Raw genomic sequence first — 19,592 nt, 5'->3', positions numbered from 1 at the left:
AGATGGAGAGGATAGAATCAGAGATGGAGAGGATAGAATCAGAGATGGAGAGGTTAGAATCAGAGATGGAGAGGTTAGAATCAGAGATGGAGAGGTTAGAATCAGAGATGGAGAGGATAGAATCAGAGATGGAGAGGATATAATCAGAGATGGAGAGGATAGAATCAGAGACGGAGAGGTTCGAATCAGAGATGGAGAGGTTCGAATCAGAGATGGAGAGGTTACAATCAGAGATGGAGAGGTTAGAATCAGAGATGGAGAGGATAGAATCAGAGATGGAGAGGATATAATCAGAGATGGAGAGGATAGAATCAGAGATGGAGAGGATAGAATCAGAGATGGAGAGGATAGAATCAGAGACGGAGAGGATAGAATCAGATACGGAGAGGATAGAATCAGAGATGGAGAGGATAGAATCAGAGATGGAGAGGATAGATTAGAGATGGAGAGGATAGAATCAGAGATGAGATGGAGAGGATATAATCAGAGATGAGATGGAGAGGATAGAATCAGAGATGAAGAGGATAGAATCAGAGATGGAGAGGATAGAATCAGAGATGAGATGGAGAGGATAGAATCAGAGATGAAGAGGATAGAATCAGAGATGAAGAGGATAGATTAGAGATGGAGAGGATAGAATCAGAGATGGAGAGGATAGAATCAGAGATGGAGAGGTTAGAATCAGAGATGGAGAGGATAGATTCAGAGATGGAGAGGTTAGAATCAGAGATGGAGAGGATAGAATCAGAGATGGAGAGGATAGAATCAGAGATGGAGAGGTTAGAATCAGAGATGAAGAGGATAGAATCAGAGATGAAGAGGATAGAATCAGAGATGGAGAGGATAGAATCAGAGATGGAGAGGATATAATCAGAGATGGAGAGGATAGAATCAGAGATGGAGAGGATAGAATCAGAGATGGAGAGGATAGAATCAGAGATGGAGAGGATAGAATCACAGATGGAGAGGTTAGTATCAGAGACGGAGAGGATAGAATCAGAGATGGAGAGGTTAGTACGTAGAGAAAGAAGAGAAAGAGTTGAAGGGAGTGAGACGGCAACGGACAAGACTGCAGTTAGAGAGGCTGAACAGTGGGGGATGAAGGTTAAGAGGAAGTTCTTTAAATATGAAAATTGTGAGATCAACTCTATGAATAAAATATACAAAGTGAGAAAGACGATGATGGAGAATGAAAGGAGGAAGATGAATGAGGTTATGGCAGAGAATAAGAATAAAGAATAAAAGATGGAGAGAGAGATGAAGAGCCTGAAGGAGGAGAGGAGGAAGATAAGAGAGTGTAGTAAGAAAGCGACAGAGGAGAGAGTGGCGTTGAGAGAGAGAGAGAGAGAGAGAGAGAGAGAGAGAGAGAGAGAGAGAGAGAGAGAGAGAGAGAGAGAGAGAGAGAGACATGCATTAGGAGGACAGTTGTGGGACACAGTGTGATACAGAGACAAAGGAGAGAGGACAGAGAAAGGGAGAAAGAGATGGAGGATGACCCCAGAGAGAGGATGACCCCAGAGAGAGGATGACCCCAGAGAGAGGATGACCCCAGAGAGAGGATGACCCCAGAGAGAGGATGACCCCAGAGAGAGGATGACCCCAGGGAGAGGATGACCCCAGAGAGAGGATGACCCCAGAGAGAGGATGACCCCAGGGAGAGGATGACCCCAGAGAGAGGATGACCCCAGGGAGATGTAGAATGAGAGCAGAAGACATGCATTTGAGAGAGACCAGTAGTATCCCTCAGAAGGAGATGAGGCCGGTTCATATCCATGCAGGTGTGATCATGCATGGTGAGACGTGTGACATCACAGAGGAAGAAGGTGAGACAGTATCTGCCTCCCAAAATGGCACCCCTTGCCCTACATAGTGCACTACTTTTGACCAGAGCAAAAAGAGTGCACTATATCAGAAATAGGGTGCTATTTGGGACTGAGATATTGTAGCTGGAATGGTAACGCCACAGGCCCATAAAGACATTTCAGACTTGTCTTTTTAGTTGGTGACCAATTCTTCTAATCATCCCATTACCATGGCAATGAACAGAAACAGACAGGAAATCACTAAGTGACTGGCCTACCAGGGAATAGGTTTCTACTTAATTAAACAGTCATCTCTGACACTCAGAAATAAAACCACGTGCATCTGTCCACGAGTGATTACTTGCATAGTAAACATGGGTAGTTATTGATCAGTTTGATGTGTAGGATTTATAAAGTGATATCTGCTTCCCTCTTGTGGTCGAAAAAGGTAATTGCAGTCAACAGGAAGCACCACCAGAGTGGCTGAACTGGGCCAAGACTAAGCAAGGAGTTGCTGAGACCACCGCAGTCACACAACTAAATACATCAGGCTGCTTTGTAATACTGTCCAGGTAGTTATTAAAAACTGAGTAGCAGTATATGTTAGTTAGAGTTGGAAAAATGAATGAAAGTGTTATTCCGTCTGTGAGTTGAAGTTTAAGCACAGCTGGGTCATGCAGCAAGACAAGGATCCAAAACACACAATCAAGTCTACATGAAAATGGCTAAAGAAGCGACACATTTGAAGTTTTGGAACGGCCTTGTCAAAGTCCAGACCTGATCCCAACTGAGACGTTGTGGCAGAACTTGAAACGAGTAGTTCATGCTTGAAAACCAACAAATGTCGCTGAGTTACAGCAGTTCTGCCTGGAAGAGTGGGCCAACATTCATCCACAGTGATGTGGGAGACTGATCAACAACTACAGGAAGTGTTTGGTTGCAGTCACTGCAGATAAAGGTGGAACAACCAGTTACTGAGTGTAAGTATACTTTCTTCACACAGGGGAATTAGGTGTTGCATAACTTTGTTAATTAAATAAGTATGTTATTGTTGTGTTAATTGTTCACTCAGGTTCCCTTTATCTAATATTAGGATTTGGTTGAAGATCTGATAACATTCAATATCAGAAATATGCAAAAATAGAGAAAATTAGAAAGAGGGCAAATACTTTTTCTCTGCATTGTAGTGAAATATGTCATTTACAATCTGCAGTTCTTCTGTGGTTTTCTTTCTATCAGACAGTAAACAGTTGTAGTGAAGTGAAGCAGAAGTCATTAGAAAAGCAAGAAGAGAGGAGGAAGAGAGGTGGAAGAGAGGAGGAAGAGAGGTGGAAGAGAGGAGGAAGAGAGGTGGAAGAGAGGTGGAAGAGAGGAGGAAGAGAGGTGGAAGAGAGGAGGAAGAGAGGTGGAAGAGAGGAGGAAGAGAGGTGGAAGAGAGGAGGAAGAGAGGTGGAAGAGAGGAGGAAGAGAGGTGGAAGAGAGGAGGAAGAGAGGTGGAAGAGAGGTGGAAGAGAGGAGGAATTAGAGGAGGGAATAGAGGAGGGAATAGAGGGAAGAGAGGAGGAAGAGAGAAGAAAGAGAGGGGGAAGAGAGGAGGAAGAGAGGGGGAAGAGAGGTGGAAGAGAGGAGGAAGAGAGGTGGAAGAGAGGAGGAAGAGAGGAGGAAGAGAGGAGGAAGAGAGGTGGAAGAGAGGTGGAAGAGAGGAGGAATTAGAGGAGGGAATAGAGGAGGGAATAGAGGAAAGAGAGGAGGAGGAGAGAAGAAAGAGAGGGGGAAGAGAGGAGGAAGAGAGGGGGAAGAGAGGAGGAAGAGAGGAGGAATTAGAGGAGGGAATAGAGGAGGGAATAGAGGGAAGAGAGGAGGAAGAGAGGAGGGAATAGAGACAAGAGAGGAGGAAGAGAGAAGAAAGAGAGGGGGAAGAGAGGAGGAAGAGAGGGGGAAGAGAGGAGGAAGAGAGGAGGACGAGAGGAAGAAGAGAGGTGGTTGAGAGGTGGAAGAGAGGAGGAAGAGAGGAGGAAGAGAGGAGGAAGAGATGTGGAAGAGAGGTGGAAGAGAGGAAAAAGAGAGGAGGACGAGAGGAGGAAGAGAGGTGGAAGAGAGGAGGAAGAGAGGTGGAAGAGAGATGGAAGAGAGGAGGAAGAGAGGAGGAAGAGAGGTGGAAAAGAGAGGGAAGAGAGGAGGAAGAGAGGTGGAAGAGAGGAGGAAGAGAGGTGGAAGAGAGTGGAGGAGAGGAGGAAGAGAGGAGGAAGAGATGTGGAAGAGAGTGGAGGAGAGGAGGAAGAGAGGAGGAAGAGAGGTGGCAAAGAGGAGGAAGAGAGGTGGAAAGAGTGGAGGAGAGGAGGAAGAGAGGAGGACGAGAGGAGGAAGAGAGGAGGAAGAGAGGAGGAAGAGATGTGGAAGAGAGTGGAGGAGAGGAGGAAGAGAGGAGGAAGAGAGGTGGAAGAGAGGAGGAAGAGAGGAGGACAAGAGGAGGACGAGAGGAGGAAGAGAGGAGGAAGAGAGGTGGAAGAGAGGAGGAAGAGAGGTTGAAAAGAGGAGGACGAGCGGAGGAAGAGAGGGGGAAGAGAGAGGGGGTATTTTTGTAGTTGCTACTTCTGAGGTATGTGTATGCCAATAGGACTTAGAGTTTTTTGATTATTGAAGTTGTTCACTTTAAGTTAGTAATTATTCTGTTTTATTTGTTCCAAAGAGCGGAAGGGTAACGCACCTTGGGAGTGCTTAGGCAAGAAGCCTGTGGGCATACATAACCTGTAGTATTCACTGTCTATGCACACTAGGTAAGACCTGGGCGGACCACCCCCTGTATTTGGTTAGCGTGCCAGGTGTTGCTAAAGGCTAGGTAAGACCTGGGCGGACCACCCCCTGTATTTGGTTAGCGTGCCAGGTGGTGCTAAAGGCTAGGTAAGACCTGGGCGGACCACCCCCTGTATTTGGTTAGCGTGCCAGGTGGTGCTAAAGGCTAGGTAAGACCTGGGCGGACCACCCCCTGTATTTTGGTTAGCGCGCCAGGTGGTGCTAAAGGCTAGGTAAGACCTGGGCGGACCACCCCCTGTATTTTGGTTAGCGCGCCAGGTGGTGCTAAAGGCTAGGTAAGACCTGGGCGGACCACCCCCTGTATTTTGGTTAGCGCGCCAGGTGGTGCTAAAGGCTAGGTAAGACCTGGGCGGACCACCCCCTGTATTTTGGTTAGCGCGCCAGGTGGTGCTAAAGGCTAGGTAAGACCTGGGCGGACCACCCCCTGTATTTTGGTTAGCGCGCCAGGTGGTGCTAAAGGCTAGGTAAGACCTGGGCGGACCACCCCCTGTATTTTGGTTAGCGTGCCAGGTGGTGCTAAAAGTTAGGTAAGTAGTGGGAAGGCAGGAAAGGTAGGAGACGGGACTCTTTTACTTTCTTTGCTTTGGTTCCGTCCAGCCCCTTTTCCCCACTTTACCGTGTTAAGCCGTATTGACAGAAGACAGAGGAGGGAATGATATTGTCAGTGTGGGGTTGGAGCAGAGCTTCCTTATTACGTTGGCTTGCTTCCCAAACGGCACCCTATTCCCTATGTAGTGCACTATTTGTGACCAGAGCCCTATGGGCTAGTACAGAAGAGGGTACCATTTGGGACACAGCACATTCATTTTGTCAGCGTGTCTAGAGCAGAACTTCCCTATTACAGTGTTTCATAATGTCTCACTCTAAAGGTCACACTAAGGTCACACTAAGGTCACACAAAGGTCACACAAAGGTCACACAAAGGACACACAAAGGACACACTAAGAACACACTAAGGACACTTCTTACTCTTCTAGCCTGAATTTAAAGGGGGGGAAAAGGCATGACTTTAATTCTTAGTTAAAAGCTTGATACGTTACTAATCTAATTTGAGTTAAAAATCATGACGTTTTGCTCCGTTTTAATGGACTTCATCAGAATGACCAGAAAAGCTATGGACAGACAAAAGTTTATTATGATTTAAAAAATGTTATACACAAATGAGATAAATAAAGCATCATGTAAGACCTGGGCGGACCACCCCCTGTATTTTGGTTAGCGCGCCAGGTGGTGCTAAAGGATAGGTAAGACCTGGGCGGACCACCCCCTGTATTTTGGTTAGCGCGCCAGGTGGTGCTAAAGGCTAGGTAAGACCTGGGCGGACCACCCCCTGTATTTTGGTTAGCGCGCCAGGTGGTGCTAAAGGCTAGGTAAGACCTGGGCGGACCACCCCCTGTATTTTGGTTAGCGCGCCAGGTGGTGCTAAAAGTTAGGTAAGTAGTGGGAAGGCAGGAAAGGTAGGAGACGGGATTCTTTTACTTTCTTTGCTTTGGTTCCGTCCAGCCCCTGTGTTAAGGAAGAATAAATTCCCTGGTAAACTGTACTCTGTCGTCATGCAGCAGGGTGTTGCGTTCCCTCCTCCAAGAGGCGTACGTAACGGACGCCATTTTGTCTTGTTGTTTTGTTTCTGTACTCCATCACGTTGGATTTGAAATGATACAAACTGTGAGGTTAAAGTGCAGACTGTCCGCTTTCATTTGAGTGTCTTGTTCTCTATATCGGGTGAACTGTTAAGAAATTACAGCACTTTTTGTACAAAATCACTCATAGGTGTAATAAAGTAGTCAAAAGTGTCGTATTTGGTCCCATATTCATACCACATAATGATTACATCAAGCTTGTGACTGCTGTTTGTTTTGGTTGTGTTTCAGATTATTTTGTGCCCAATATAAATGAATGGTAAATAATATACTGTGTCATTTTGGAGTCACTTTTATTGTAAATAAGAATAGAACATGTTTCTAAACACTTCTACATTAATGTAGATGTTACCATGGCTACGGATAGTCCTGAATGAATCGTGAATAATGATGAGTGAAAGGTAGGGTCAAATATCATACCCCCAAGACATGCTAACCTCTCACCATTACAATAACAGGGAAGGTTAGCATTTTATATCATAACCCCCAAGACATGCTAACCTCTCACCATTACAATAACAGGGAATGTTAGCATTTTATATCATACCCCCAAGACATGCTAACCTCTCACCATTACCAATAACAGGGGAGGTTAGCATTTTATATCATACCCCCAAGACATGCTAACCTCTCACCATTACAATAACAGGGGAGATTAGCATTTTATATCATACCCCCAAGACATGCTAACCTCTCACCATTACAATAACAGGGAAGGTTAGCATTTTATATCATACCCCCAAGACATGCTAACCTCTCACCATTACCAATAACAGGGGAGGATAGCATTTTATATCATACCCCCAAGACATGCTAACCTCTCACCATTACAATAACAGGGGAGGTTAGCATTTTATATCATACCCCCAAGACATGCTAACCTCTCACCATTACAATAACAGGGGAGATTAGCATTTTATATCATACCCCCAAGACATGCTAACCTCTCACCATTACCAATAACAGGGGAGGTTAGCATTATATATCATACCTCCAAGACATGCTAACCTCTCACCATTACAATAACGGGGGAGGTTAGCATTTTATATCATACCCCCAAGACATGCTAACCTCTCACCATTACAATAACGGGGGAGGTTAGCATTTTATATCATACTCCCAAGACATGCTAAGCTCTCACCATTACCAATAACAGGGGAGGTTAGCATTTGGGGGGGGGGGGGTGATATTTGTGCCTCTGTAACTTTCTCACTCATCGTTAATCACGATTCATTCAGGACTATTCATTATAACATTAATGAACATTGTTATTTACAATAACAGTGACTCCAACATGACAGAATACATTGTGTCACTGTCCCAATACTTTCAGAGTTCACTGTAGTGGATGGTGGTCAATGCAGTGTCTACAGTGCTGCTTGCATGGACGTTTAGTCTCTAGACATTTGGTTTCTGGATGGACGACACTTTACTGTGGAAATACAATCTAGCAATTTATCTGTGTACAATAAGACATGATTTAATAATGTAAACAACAAAGCTCATCTCAGAAAGCTGATTACAAGCCATATTGACAGAAGACAGAGGAGGGAATGATATTGTCAGTGTGGGGTTGGAGCAGAGCTTCCTTATTACGTTGGCTTGCTTCCCAAACGGCACTCTATTCCCCATGTAGTGCACTATTTGTGACCAGAACCTTATGGGCTAGTAGGGAAGAGGGTACCATTTGGGACGCAGTCATTCATTTTGTCAGTGCGTCTAGAGCAGAACTTCCCTATTACAGTGTTTCATAATGTCTCACTCTAAAGGTCACACTAAGGTCACACTAAGGTCACACTAAGGACACACTAAGGACACACTAAGGACACTTCTTACTCTTCTAGCCTGAATTTAAAGGGGGGGGGGGAAAGGCATGACTTTCATTCTTAGTTAAAAGCTTGATACGTTACTAATCTAATTTGAGTTAAAAATCATGACGTTTTGCTCCGTTTTAATCGACTTCATCAGAATGACCAGAAAAGCTATGGACAGACGAAACTTTATTATGATTTAAAAAATGTTATACACAAATGAGATAAATAAAGCATAATGTTTTTAACTGTGAGCAGTGAGTTGTGCCTTTTCATTCCGAACGCTCATATTATTTTTTGGGGGTTCCACCTCGTCTCACGTTGTTCGAGGACCTTCTACTCCTCGCCTCTCGCCAGGATGCCAAAAACTGAAACGCTGACCTCATCCCTGGTTATGGGTAGAAGGTTGTCGGTTCAACTCCCGCAACTCCCTCCACATGACGAATTGCCTGGAATTGAGGTGTGAAACGATATCCAGCTTCTATAGTCTCAGGAACCTTCTTGATCTGACGAATCATCACGACGGATAACACTTGCCCAATCAACTGTGGGAAGGATATTACATAACACAGTATGGCTGGAATTCAATCAAACATGGGAGGGACGGGTAAATCAGGAATAAACTAATAAAAAATGACAAAGGAGTTAAATTGAGTTTGGTTGAATATTTGTTATGTATAATGTATTAGTAAAATTATTAAAAATAATTCCATACAGCATAAACACCAACTCCAAAGAAGAATCCAAGTACGGTCTTAAAAGCAGAGTCGAAGTTCTTCAAGATGAGAGGACCACAGGGCTGAGAGGAGAGACACATCCATTGATATTTACATTCATTGGTCCATTAGGTATACAGTAAAAGGAGGACTCTAGTCTAGAAGGATATCACTTTGTTTCGGTATAGACATTGCCACATTGCTTCCACCATTTAAAAGTAGTCAACTGGGTGGGGATTTCTATGGGTGGAGAGTGATTTGCCAATGATCAGAGCGTATTGCTTTCATCAAATTGGGTTGCCTGTGGTTTGTAAAACAAAGACTAAGGTAGTATCCAGGAGCCAAGACCTAGATGTATACCAGGACATATATGTATACCAGACCCAGTGAGTTCAGACCATGACAAGTTAAAGACTGAATGTGGTCTTGAGTGGAGCAAGACCAAGATCACTAGATCACAAGATCACTAGATCACTAGATCAATAGTTCATGGGCTCTTTCTTCAATTGTAAGAAACTCAAGTAGAGTAAACGTGTGTACAGTACAGTAGAGTAGAGTAGACTAGGGTACAGTAGAGTAGACTAGGGTACAGTACAGTACAGTAGAGTAGACTAGGGTACAGTAGAGTAGAGTAGAGTATGGTAGAACAGAGTGGAGCACAGTAGAGTAGGGTACAGTAGAGTAGAGTAGGGTACAATACAGTAGAGTAGAGTAGACTGGGGTACAGCAGAGTACAGTACAGTAGAGTACAGTAGAGTAGACTAGGGTACAGTACAGTACAGTAGAGTAGGGTACAGTAGAGTACAGTACAGTACAGTAGAGTACAGTACAATAGAGTAGACTAGGGTACAGTAGAGTACAGTACAGTACAGTAGAGTAGAGTAGACTAGGGTACAGTACAGTACAGTACAGTAGAGTACAGTAGAGTAGAGTAGACTAGGGTACAGTACAGTAGAGTACAGTAGAGTAGAGTACAGTAGAGTAGACTAGGGTACAGTAGAGTACAGTACAGTAGAGTAGACTAGGGTACAGTAGAGTAGAGTACAGTAGACTAGGGTACAGTACAGTACAGTACAGTACAGTAGAGTAGGGTACAGTACAGTACAGTAGACTAGGGTACAGTACAGTAGAGTAGAGTAGACTAGGGTACAGTACAGTACAGTACAGTAGAGTAGAGTAGACTAGGGTACAGTACAGTACAGTACAGCACGGTACAGTACAGTACAGTACAGTAGAGTAGAGTAGACTAGGGTACAGTAGAGTACAGTACAGTACAGTAGAGTAGGGTAGGGTAGAGTAGACTACAGTACAGTAGAGTAGAGTAGAGTACAGTAGAGTAGAGTAAGGTACAGTAGAGTAGGGTAGAGTACGGTAGGGTACAGTAGGGTAGAATAGGGTACAGTAGAGTAAGGTACAGTGGGTTAGGGTACAGTAGAGTAGGGTACAGTAGAGTAGAGTAGGGTACAGTAGAGTAGAGTAGAGTAGGGTACAGTACAGTACAGTAGAGTAGAGTACAGTAGAGTAGAGTAGACTAGGGTACAGTAGAGTACAGTACAGTAGAGTAGACTAGGGTACAGTGCAGTACAGTACAGTAGAGTAGGGTACAGTAGAGTACAGTACAGTAGAGTACAGTACAGTAGAGTACAGTAGACTAGGGTACAGTACAGTACAGTACAGTATAGTAGGGTACAGTAGAGTACAGTACAGTAGAGTAGACTAGGGTACAGTAGAGTACAGTACAGTAGACTAGACTAGGGTACAGTAGAGTACAGTAGAGTAGAGTAGACTAGGGTACAGTACAGTACAGTGGAGTAGGGTACAGTACAGTACAGTAGAGTAGAGTAGACTAGGGTACAGTACAGTACAGTAGAGTAGAGTAGACTAGGGTACAGTACAGTACAGTAGAGTAGGGTACAGTACAGTACAGTAGAGTAGAGTAGACTAGGGTACAGTACAGTACAGTAGAGTAGAGTAGACTAGAGTACAGTACAGTACAGTACAGTAGAGTAGGGTACAGTACAGTAGACTAGGGTGCAGTAGAGAACAGTACAGTAGGGTAGGGTACAGTAGAGTAGACTAGGGTAGAGTAGAGTAGAGTACAGTACAGTAGAGTACAGTAGAGTACAGTACAGTAGAGTAGGGTACAGTAGAGTAGAGTACGGTAGGGTACAGTAGGGTAGAATAGGGTAGGGTACAGTAGAGTAATGTACAGTAGGTTAAGGTACAGTAGAGTACGGTACAGTAGAGTAGAGTAGGGTACATTAGAGTATAGTACAGTAGAGTAGAGTAGGGTACAGTGGAGTAGAGTAACGTACAGTGGAGTAGAGTACAGTAGAGTAGAGTAGGGTACAGTAGAGTAGGGTACAGTAGAGTAGAGTAGAGTAGGGTACAGTAGAGTACAGTACAGTAGATTAGGGTACAGTAGAGTACAGTGGAGTAGGGTACAGTGGAGTAGAGTACAGTGGAGTAGGGTACAGTGGAGTAGGGTACAGTTAGAGAATGATTCCTCAAAATGTACCGTATTTTAGAATTCATTTACAGTGCATTCGGAAAGTATTCAGAGAAAAAAATTATTAAATTGTTATTTTGTCTCATCAATCTACACACATTAACCCATAACGACAATGCAAAAAAAACGTTTTTAGAAACGTTAGCAAATTAATATAAAAAAATAAACCCCGAAATATCACTTTTACATAAGTATTCAGACCCTTTACTGAAGACTTTATTGAAGAACCTTTAGCAGCGATTACAGCCTCGAGTCTTCTTGGGTATGACGCTACAAGCTTGGCACACCTGTATTTGGGGAGTTCCTCTCATTCTTCTCTGCAGATTCTCTCAAGCTCTGTCAGGTTGGATGGGGAGCGTCACTGCACAGCTATTTTCAGGTTTCTCCAGAGATGTTCAATCGGGTTCAATTCCGGGCTCTGGCTGGGCCACTCAAGGACATTCAGAGACTTGTCCCAAAGCCACTCCTGCATTGTCTTGACTGTGTGCTTAGGGCCGTTGTCCTGTTGGAAGGTGAACCTTCGCCCCCAGTCTGAGGTCCTGAGCGCCCTGGAGCAGGTTTTCATCAAGGATCTCGCTGTACTTTGCTCCATTCATCTTTCCCTCGATCCTGACTAATCTCTCAGTCCCTACCTCTGAAAAACATCCACACAGCATGATGCTATCACTACCATGCTTCACCTGTAGGGATGGTGCCAGGTTTCATCAAGACGTGACACTTGGCATTCAGGCCAAAGAGTTTAATCTTGGTTTCATCAGACCAGAGAATCTTGTTTCTCATGATTTGAGAATCCTTTAGGTGCCTTTTGGCAAACTCCAAGCCGGCTGTCATATGCCTTTTACTGAGGATTGGCTTCCGTCTGGCCACTGTACCATAATGGCCTGATTGGTAGAGTGCTGCGGAGATGGTTGGGCTCCTGGAAGGTTCTCCCATCTCCACAGAGGAACTCTGGAGCTCTGTCACCTCCCTGACCAAGGCACTTCTCCCCAAGTTGCTCAGTAATGCCGGCCGTCGCTAGGAATAGTCTTGGTGGTTCCAAACTTCTTCCATTTAAGAATGATAGACGCCATTGTGTTCTTGGGGACCTTCAATGCTGCAGAAATGTTTTGCTAACCCGCCCCAGATCTGTGCCTCGACACAATCCGGTCTCGGAGCTCTACGGACAATTCCTTCGACATCATGGCTTTGTTTTTGCTCTGACATGCACTGTCAACTGTGGGGCCTTATATAGACAGGTGTGTGCCTTTCCAAATCATGACCAATCAGTTGAAATTACCACAGGTGGACTCCAATCAAGTTGAAGAAACATCTCAAGGATAATCAATGGGCTCCCGAGTGGTGCAGCGGTCTAAGGCACTGCATCTCAGGGCTAAAAGTGTCACTACAGACCCTTGTTCGATTCCAGGCTGTATCACAACAGGCCGTGATTGGGAGTCCCATAGACACAATTGGTCCAGCGTCATACTGGTTTGAGTTTGGCCGTGGTAGGCTGTCATTGTAAATAAGAATTTGTTCTTAACTGACTTGACTTGTTAAATAAAGGTTAAATAAAAACAATGGAAACAGGATTCACCTGAGCTCAATATCGAGTCTCATAGCAAAGGGTCTGAATACTTATGTAATTAAGGTATTTCTGTTGGTTTTATTTTTAATACATTTGCCAAAATTTCTACAAACCTGTTTTCACTTTGTCATTATGGGGTATTGTGTGTAGATTAACGAGTAAATCCTTTTTTATTTAAATCCATTTTAAAATAAGGCTTTAATGTAACATAATGTGGAAAAAGGGAAGGGGTCTGAATACTTTCCGAATGCATTGCATAGTGTTGTTTTGGCTGACGTGAAGAAGCATTACCTCTCTGTAGATCCACATCATTTCAGATTTGTCAGATCGTCCCTGAAGTAACAATGAACGCAAGAAAAAAAGTTTAAAAATAACATTATTGGATTCAAATTTCTTTGACATACAGTACCAGTCAATAGTTTGGACACACCTACTCATTCAAGGGTTTTTCTTTATTTTGACTATTTTCTACATTGTAGAATAATAGTGAAGACATCACAACTATGAAATAATACATATGGAATCATGTAGTAACCAAAAAAGTGTTAAAGAAATCAAAATATATTTTGTATTTGAGATTCTTCAAAGTAGACACCCTTTGCCTTGATGACAGCTTTGCACACTCTTGGCATTCCCTTGACCAGCTTCATGAGGTAGTCACCTGGAATGCATTTCAATTAACAGGTGTGCCTTGATAAAAGTTAATTTGTGGAATTGCTTTCCTTCTTAATGCTTTTGAGCCAATCGGTCGTGTTGTGACAAGGTAGGATTGGTATACAGAAGATAGCCCTATTTGGTAAAAGACCAGGTCCATATTATGGCAAGAACAGCTCAAATAAGCAAAGAGAAACGACAGTCCATCAATACTTTAAGACATGAAGGTCAGTCAATCCGGAAAATGTCAAGAAATTTCTTCAAGCGCAGTCGCAAAAACCATCAAGCGCTATGATGAAACTGGCTCTCATGAGGACCGCCACAGGAAAGGAAGACCCAGAGTTACCTCTGCTGCAGAGGATAAGTTCACTAGAGTTACCAGCCTCAGAAATTGCAGCCGAAATAAATTCACTGTCAGTGATTTATTTAGAACTCAAGGCACACTTAACCAGCATGGCTTCAACAGCATTCTGCAGCGATACGCCATCCCATCTGGTTTGCACTTGTTTTTCAAGGTGGTTTGATTTGTTGAACACTTTTTTTGGTTACTACATGATTCCATGTGTTATTTCATAGTTTTTATGTCTTCACAATGTAGAAAATAGTACAAATAAAGAAAGACCCTTGAATGAGTAGGTGTGTCCAAACATTTGACTGGTACTGTAAATTGTTTTTATTATATGTAACATTTTCTTCTTGTAACATTCCTCGTAATTGAATTAGTTGGTTGCCGGGAGTTATTCCTGCTCAAATAACATAGTTAGGATTAAAAACTCCTAGCCCCATTTAAAACAGCTGACGTTTTTTTTTTTTTACTTACCCAGTTGCCGCCATCTTTAGTCGTTTGCACCTCCATACATTGGGACGGGTCTGACTTGAAACTAAAACATTTACAGGTCTCTGGAATCTTGCTATCCCAGTCGCTGTAACTCATTATTCCACAACACTTACCCTGCAACAGCAAACACAGTTATCAGTGAACACGAGGTGAGAAACAGTGAACACAAGGTGAAAGACAGTGAACACAAGATGAACACAAGGTGAGAAACAGTGAACACAAGGTGAGAAACAGTGAACACAAGATGAACACGAGGTTAGAAACAGTGAACACAAGGTGAGAAACAGTGAACACAAGATGAACACAAGGTGAGAAACAGTGAACACAAGGTGAGAAACAGTGAACACAAGATGAACACACGGTGAGAAACAGTGAGAAATGTACATTGCTAGTCTTACAAATTGATCATGACAGATTAAGACTTCTTTATGAATTGGGTTGCAAAATTCTGGTAACTTTTTTTTTTAAATCACAGGTTTTCCAGAAATCCTGTCTGGAACATTCCCAGATTACGAAGGAAATGAGCATGAAATCCAGAATCCTGCTCCAGGATTTACGGAAAACCTGGGAATTTAGGGAAAGTCATTCAAATTTGCCACCTATTTATGAATATTCATAATTGTGGACAATATGTAGACTTCCACCGTACTTCTACTTGTAGAGCCATGATAGTTTGTCGGTGCTCTGCATCAGCCATCATTTCTGATGTAATTGCAGGGATGTTTTCTTTAATCAGTTGCATGGCCTTAAATAATGAGGGGAAAAATAAACATTTTGAGAGGATTCGTCAATTTAAGATGCTTTTATATTTCATTTAAAGTGTTAATTAAGCCACAAAGTAAATGTGCAAAATATAAACTGTGAAATAATAATAAATAATAGCAATAGCTTGTGTCTACAGAACTTTCAAACCCTGCTGTATAACAGCTTAGTTTAAGATAAACAGTGTGAGTGATATATCGGCATAAAATCAATGCATTTTTTAAAAGAATAATGTAACTATTGACAAATTATGATTTTAATTTCACAGGACTTTTAAATATGTAAAGAAAAGTTTACCTCAGGCATTGAACGAGCCACTTTAAATCCAACACTGAGAAAAAGGATTGTTCCAAAGCCTATTATTCCAAGGAACTGAAAACAAAATACACATTTTCGGCGAACAAACAATTAATAAATCATACATAATGATACAGTTTTATTTAATACATTTCTTTAAAATGTTATTATATATTTTTTTGCCACATTGAATTAAATATTGTTATTTATGCAACCATATTATTGTCTCTTGCAGGAAAAGTTTGATTTTGTATTTTGTATTATAGAAACACTATGGTTAATAAAGGTTAATAATGTGATGTTTTTGAACTGTTTTGTATTGTGTCAATGAGATTCAAGTATTTACCACTCTCAGTATCACACTGTTCTCTGTGTATGCACCATATGCTCCAAGTAAAGAGAGCAGCACAGAAACAACTGCAGTGGATATAATCCATGTCAAGCCAATTGACTCTCCTTGGTCATGCTGGAAAACAGGATCACAAGCATTGTCACTGGGGGGTGAGTCAAAGACTTAAGTTTTACAGTTGTTGTTTGTGTTGTTAATTAGTTGGATAATTTCACCTCTGTATTATATGGTGCTGCGATCATTCCCAAAACCAATAGGACACACCCTGCAATCTAAAACACCATGGAAACCGGGTCACAATTTAGAATGCATCAATTAATACGTCAAGAAAAGTTAGAAACGTACACAATGAAAGTAGTCAAACAACAGAACTACTTTATAAAAAAATACCAAATAAAGAGGTTGAAAGACACACAGGCAGAAAAATATTTGAATAAACCAACAACAGGTACACTTAATGAACAATAAAATGTACGAGGTTATCTCATCTTAATATTGCTTACCCCTAACAACATGTTGAATCCAAAGAACAGCTGTTTCAGACATCTGTTGACCTGTGCCATTGTGAACAGAATCAAAGAGCAAAACACGCTGTTAAAAATGATGCTGGGCACAACAGAGTATCTACTTGCTTGCTTATCTAGCCCCTATTCTCAAATCAGACTGTTTCAACGGCACACACTGCTTTAATAATACCACTGCTTGTGAAGAGGGCGGTCTTTCATCTGTGTATCTACGGTAAATGACGTTAAAACAGGCAGGGTTTATGACAGGAGCGTCCTGTCACGGTCGTTGACATGATGTTTAGCAGAGCAGGGTCGGGGTCGGGGGACGTACTAAAGTTATACTGTTACACTTGCGTGTGCTGTTTCTTCTATAATGCGCGCATACACAGAAGAAAACGCACTGAATACAATTAATTTAGTAACTCTAGCCTAAAACATAGACCTAATGTCTGCGTCTTATGTAAAAATTGTATTAGTTAGCTTGTCCACAATAACAACAGGTTCAAACGTAACCAGATGAACTTGCTGTGAAGATGATACTACTTTCATTGCGCACTATCCCGGTGTCCCTGTCGCTAGAGGACTGACTTCAACTAGCTTTGGCTGCCATCTATTGGAAAGGAACGGTAACTACACTCTGCAACATATTGGCAGAGTCAACGTAGACTTTAATAATATATGCCATTTAGCAAACGCCTTTATCCAGAGCGAACTGGGTTATATGGTAGTGGAAACAGATCATAGAAACAGGATAACAATGTTGATATCATGGATGGTCAGTCCTTGCATCTATAACACTGTCTATGAATTTGAGAGTGGTTACATTTCTCCAGCCCCATCACTCAGCTTTTTAACCGAAAGAGGAGCAGGGAGACACTGTGTTATTGTTTCTACTGCTGATTGCCACTTTAAGAAGTTAAGATGCAGATTAAATACACACCAACGTATGTTACAGACGCTATATAAAAATCCCATCACTCAGACAGTTAGTGAATACACAGTATCCAGCACAACAAACAATCACTCAATCAAATGTATTTTACAAAAGCCCTTTTTACATCCAAATAATAACCACAGTGGTTATAGAGGGTGCAAGAGTTCAACACCACAGAAGCAAATGTCAGTTGTCTTTTTATAGCTGAGCATTCATAGGTTGAGAGAGAAAGTGGGGCGGCAGGGTAGCCTAGTGGTTAGAGTGTTGGCCTAGTAACCGAAAGGTTGCAAGTTCAAATCCCCGAGCTGACAAGGTACAAATCTGTCGTTCTGCCCCTGAACAGGCAGTTAACCCACTGTTCCTAGGCCGTCATTGAAAATAAGAATTTGTTCTTAACTGACTTGCCTCATTAAATAAAATAAATCGTTGAATGGCATGCTCCTTCTCCATTTTAGGGGAACACTATCCCGCGCCCCCAAAGTGATAGATAGTATATCTTGGCACTGAGATGATTGTAATTCTGAGCTCTCAGGTTCATACAGCGAGTGATCTCACCTTCCGTCAGCTCCATCTGTGACGGATATGGGCAGGACTCGGTTGTCTACTGATGGTCGTGAGCTCAATCTAGCTGGGCCCCGAGCTCTTTAGTGATGGTCCCGATGGACCTCTTCTCCACCGCAGCACAGGAACACTGGCACCCAGGGGTCAGTTTGGCCTGCTGTACTAACTGTTCTTTCCTGTTGATAGAAAACAATTAAGGCATCTATTAGGCTATAGTTATATTCAAGAATTCTGTCAACTCCATCTGTGGCGCACGGTGTTCCCGTGTGGCTCAGTTGGTGGAGCATGGTGCTTGCAACGCCAGGGTTGTGGGTTCATTCCCCACGGGGGGACCAGGATGAATATGTATGAACTTTCCAATTTGTAAGTCGCTCTGGATAAGAGCATCTGCTAAATGACTTAAATGTAAATGTAAGAATCACTGCATATACTTGAATTAAACAATAGTCTTAGAAATAACATGGATTTGCATGTACCACCTCTGCCTCCTGCACAGTCTCCTCCAGGATGAAAACGTGTTCAGGGATGAAGACGTCGTCCTGAAAACAAACGTTTTGTTAAGAGAACTGAACCCAAATATATCAGTTGGTGATGACAAGCTACCTGTCTTGTATGCCTTGTCAACACACACACACACACACACACACACACACACACTACACAAGACACAATACAAGTGTAACAGGGTTATATTGGTGATTCCCCTTGCCACTTTATTGTTAAGCCAATGGGCTTTTGGTTTTAGTTTTGTCTTGCCTTCACCTACTCAACATGGCATCTTATTGGCTGGTTTGCGTAGCTTGCTTACGAGGGGGGATGTTTCAGTTAGAATCGTCCCAGTGAACAAGCACCAAACCAGCGGTAAGTTGTTGGTTGCAAAGCACTGTACGTCAAAAGTGATTTTTATACTCCCAAGTGATGATTTAAACGTACAATTTATATCAATTTGTTTGTAAATGTTATTCGAACATCACACATAAGATGCAGTGTTTTTTGGAGAATATTGGTTGTGCATTTTGTTGTAAAGAATTCACGCCAGTACTAGCTAGCAACTTACTGTGTCTGGTGGGGGGGGTTCATATATTTTGTACAGTGCGTGAGTGCAGAGTTGGATGGTGAGCCGTGCATTGCATGACGTGCAATTTTGTGCTGTTCCTATCAGGATAAATCTCCATGACTGGTGCGACACGTTGGAGTTCGTGTCGATGATTGATTGTACACAACGCAAGCAGAGTACTGTTACACAGGGACATTTATTTTTCAGCAAACATTAGCTATGTCTAAATGAGGTGGAGCTAACAAAACATTACAAAAACAAATCTGCAACAAAATGTATTACAGTACTTGACTATTTGAGGTGGAAGCTAGCTAACGTTACAGTAACTCACGTTACCTAATATGGGTAACGTTACACGTATAAACTGTTGCAATTTTAGTTGCTTTGCTAACGTTATTTGCTGAGTGGTGTTACACAAAACACTTCAGACGCAATTAGCTTGTTACCTTCCTCTAGAGTTGCAACAAAGTTGTCCAGTGTCTAACGCTAGCCTAATCAACAACAGTCATGACCGGTTAACGTTACCTCTCTTCGATTCACTCGCCGCGCAAAAAAACTCAATCAGACAATTTTCTGATTTCTGCCAGTGACGCACTGACGTCAGTCGTTTCCATGGCAATGTAAAATGGCGCAAATTAACCTTGTCGAAGATCAAAATACTAAATATTTATCTTTTTTATGTTAAATGCATTTTTTTGTATTAGTGGATTGAATATATCTCTTTGCTTAGATTTCCTTCCTAAAGTGTTTCCATTCCCCTGTGTAACTTCTTACATGG

General features: G+C 42.4%; 1 protein-coding gene and 1 long non-coding RNA gene across 6 annotated transcripts; both read right to left on the bottom strand.

Annotated features, from left to right (window-relative positions):
* Nucleotides 1-7,509: 7,509 nt before the first annotated feature.
* Nucleotides 7,510-17,887, bottom strand: LOC139533601 (tetraspanin-8-like). 5 transcript variants are annotated; one of them, XM_071331753.1, is made up of 10 exons: nt 17,752-17,887; nt 16,260-16,310; nt 15,972-16,028; nt 15,754-15,873; nt 15,408-15,482; nt 14,998-15,093; nt 14,331-14,462; nt 13,148-13,189; nt 8,783-8,866; nt 7,510-8,612 (listed from the first exon to the last, which is right to left on the bottom strand). In XM_071331753.1, the coding sequence occupies exons 2-10, from the start codon at nt 16,269-16,271 to the stop codon at nt 8,460-8,462; spliced, it is 771 nt and encodes a 256-aa protein (XP_071187854.1). In that variant the 5' UTR covers nt 16,272-16,310; nt 17,752-17,887; the 3' UTR covers nt 7,510-8,459. The 5 variants fall into 5 exon arrangements, with proteins under 5 accessions (XP_071187854.1, XP_071187858.1, XP_071187853.1 ...); XM_071331757.1 differs by lacking the exon at nt 15,972-16,028; XM_071331752.1 differs by lacking the exon at nt 17,752-17,887 and having other exon boundaries at nt 16,260-16,483.
* Nucleotides 17,888-18,235: 348 nt separating this feature from the next.
* Nucleotides 18,236-19,350, bottom strand: LOC139533602 (uncharacterized). Its single transcript, XR_011666825.1, has 2 exons — nt 19,261-19,350; nt 18,236-18,296 (listed from the first exon to the last, which is right to left on the bottom strand). It is a non-coding gene; the product is annotated as an uncharacterized lncRNA (long non-coding RNA).
* Nucleotides 19,351-19,592: the final 242 nt, after the last annotated feature.

The sequence above is a fragment of the Salvelinus alpinus genome, chromosome 11, assembly GCF_045679555.1.
Source record: "Salvelinus alpinus chromosome 11, SLU_Salpinus.1, whole genome shotgun sequence".
In the NCBI taxonomy this organism is placed as follows: Eukaryota; Metazoa; Chordata; class Actinopteri; order Salmoniformes; family Salmonidae; genus Salvelinus; species Salvelinus alpinus.
The sequence above is the reverse complement of the archived record's forward strand: the minus strand, read 5'-3'. Positions and strand labels throughout refer to the sequence as shown.

Excerpts from the sequence above, each read along its gene's own strand:
- LOC139533601 (XM_071331752.1), bottom strand. The coding sequence starts at position 16,319 with ATGGCACAGGTCAACAGATGTCTGAAACAGCTGTTCTTTGGATTCAAC. Across the intron at positions 13,190-14,330 it reads CTAAAGATGGCGGCAACTGG|GGACGATCTGACAAATCTGA; the intron begins GTAAGTAAAAAA and ends TTGTTACTTCAG. Across the intron at positions 8,613-8,782 it reads TTGGAGTTGGTGTTTATGCT|TTGATTGGGCAAGTGTTATC; the intron begins GTATGGAATTAT and ends TCCTTCCCACAG.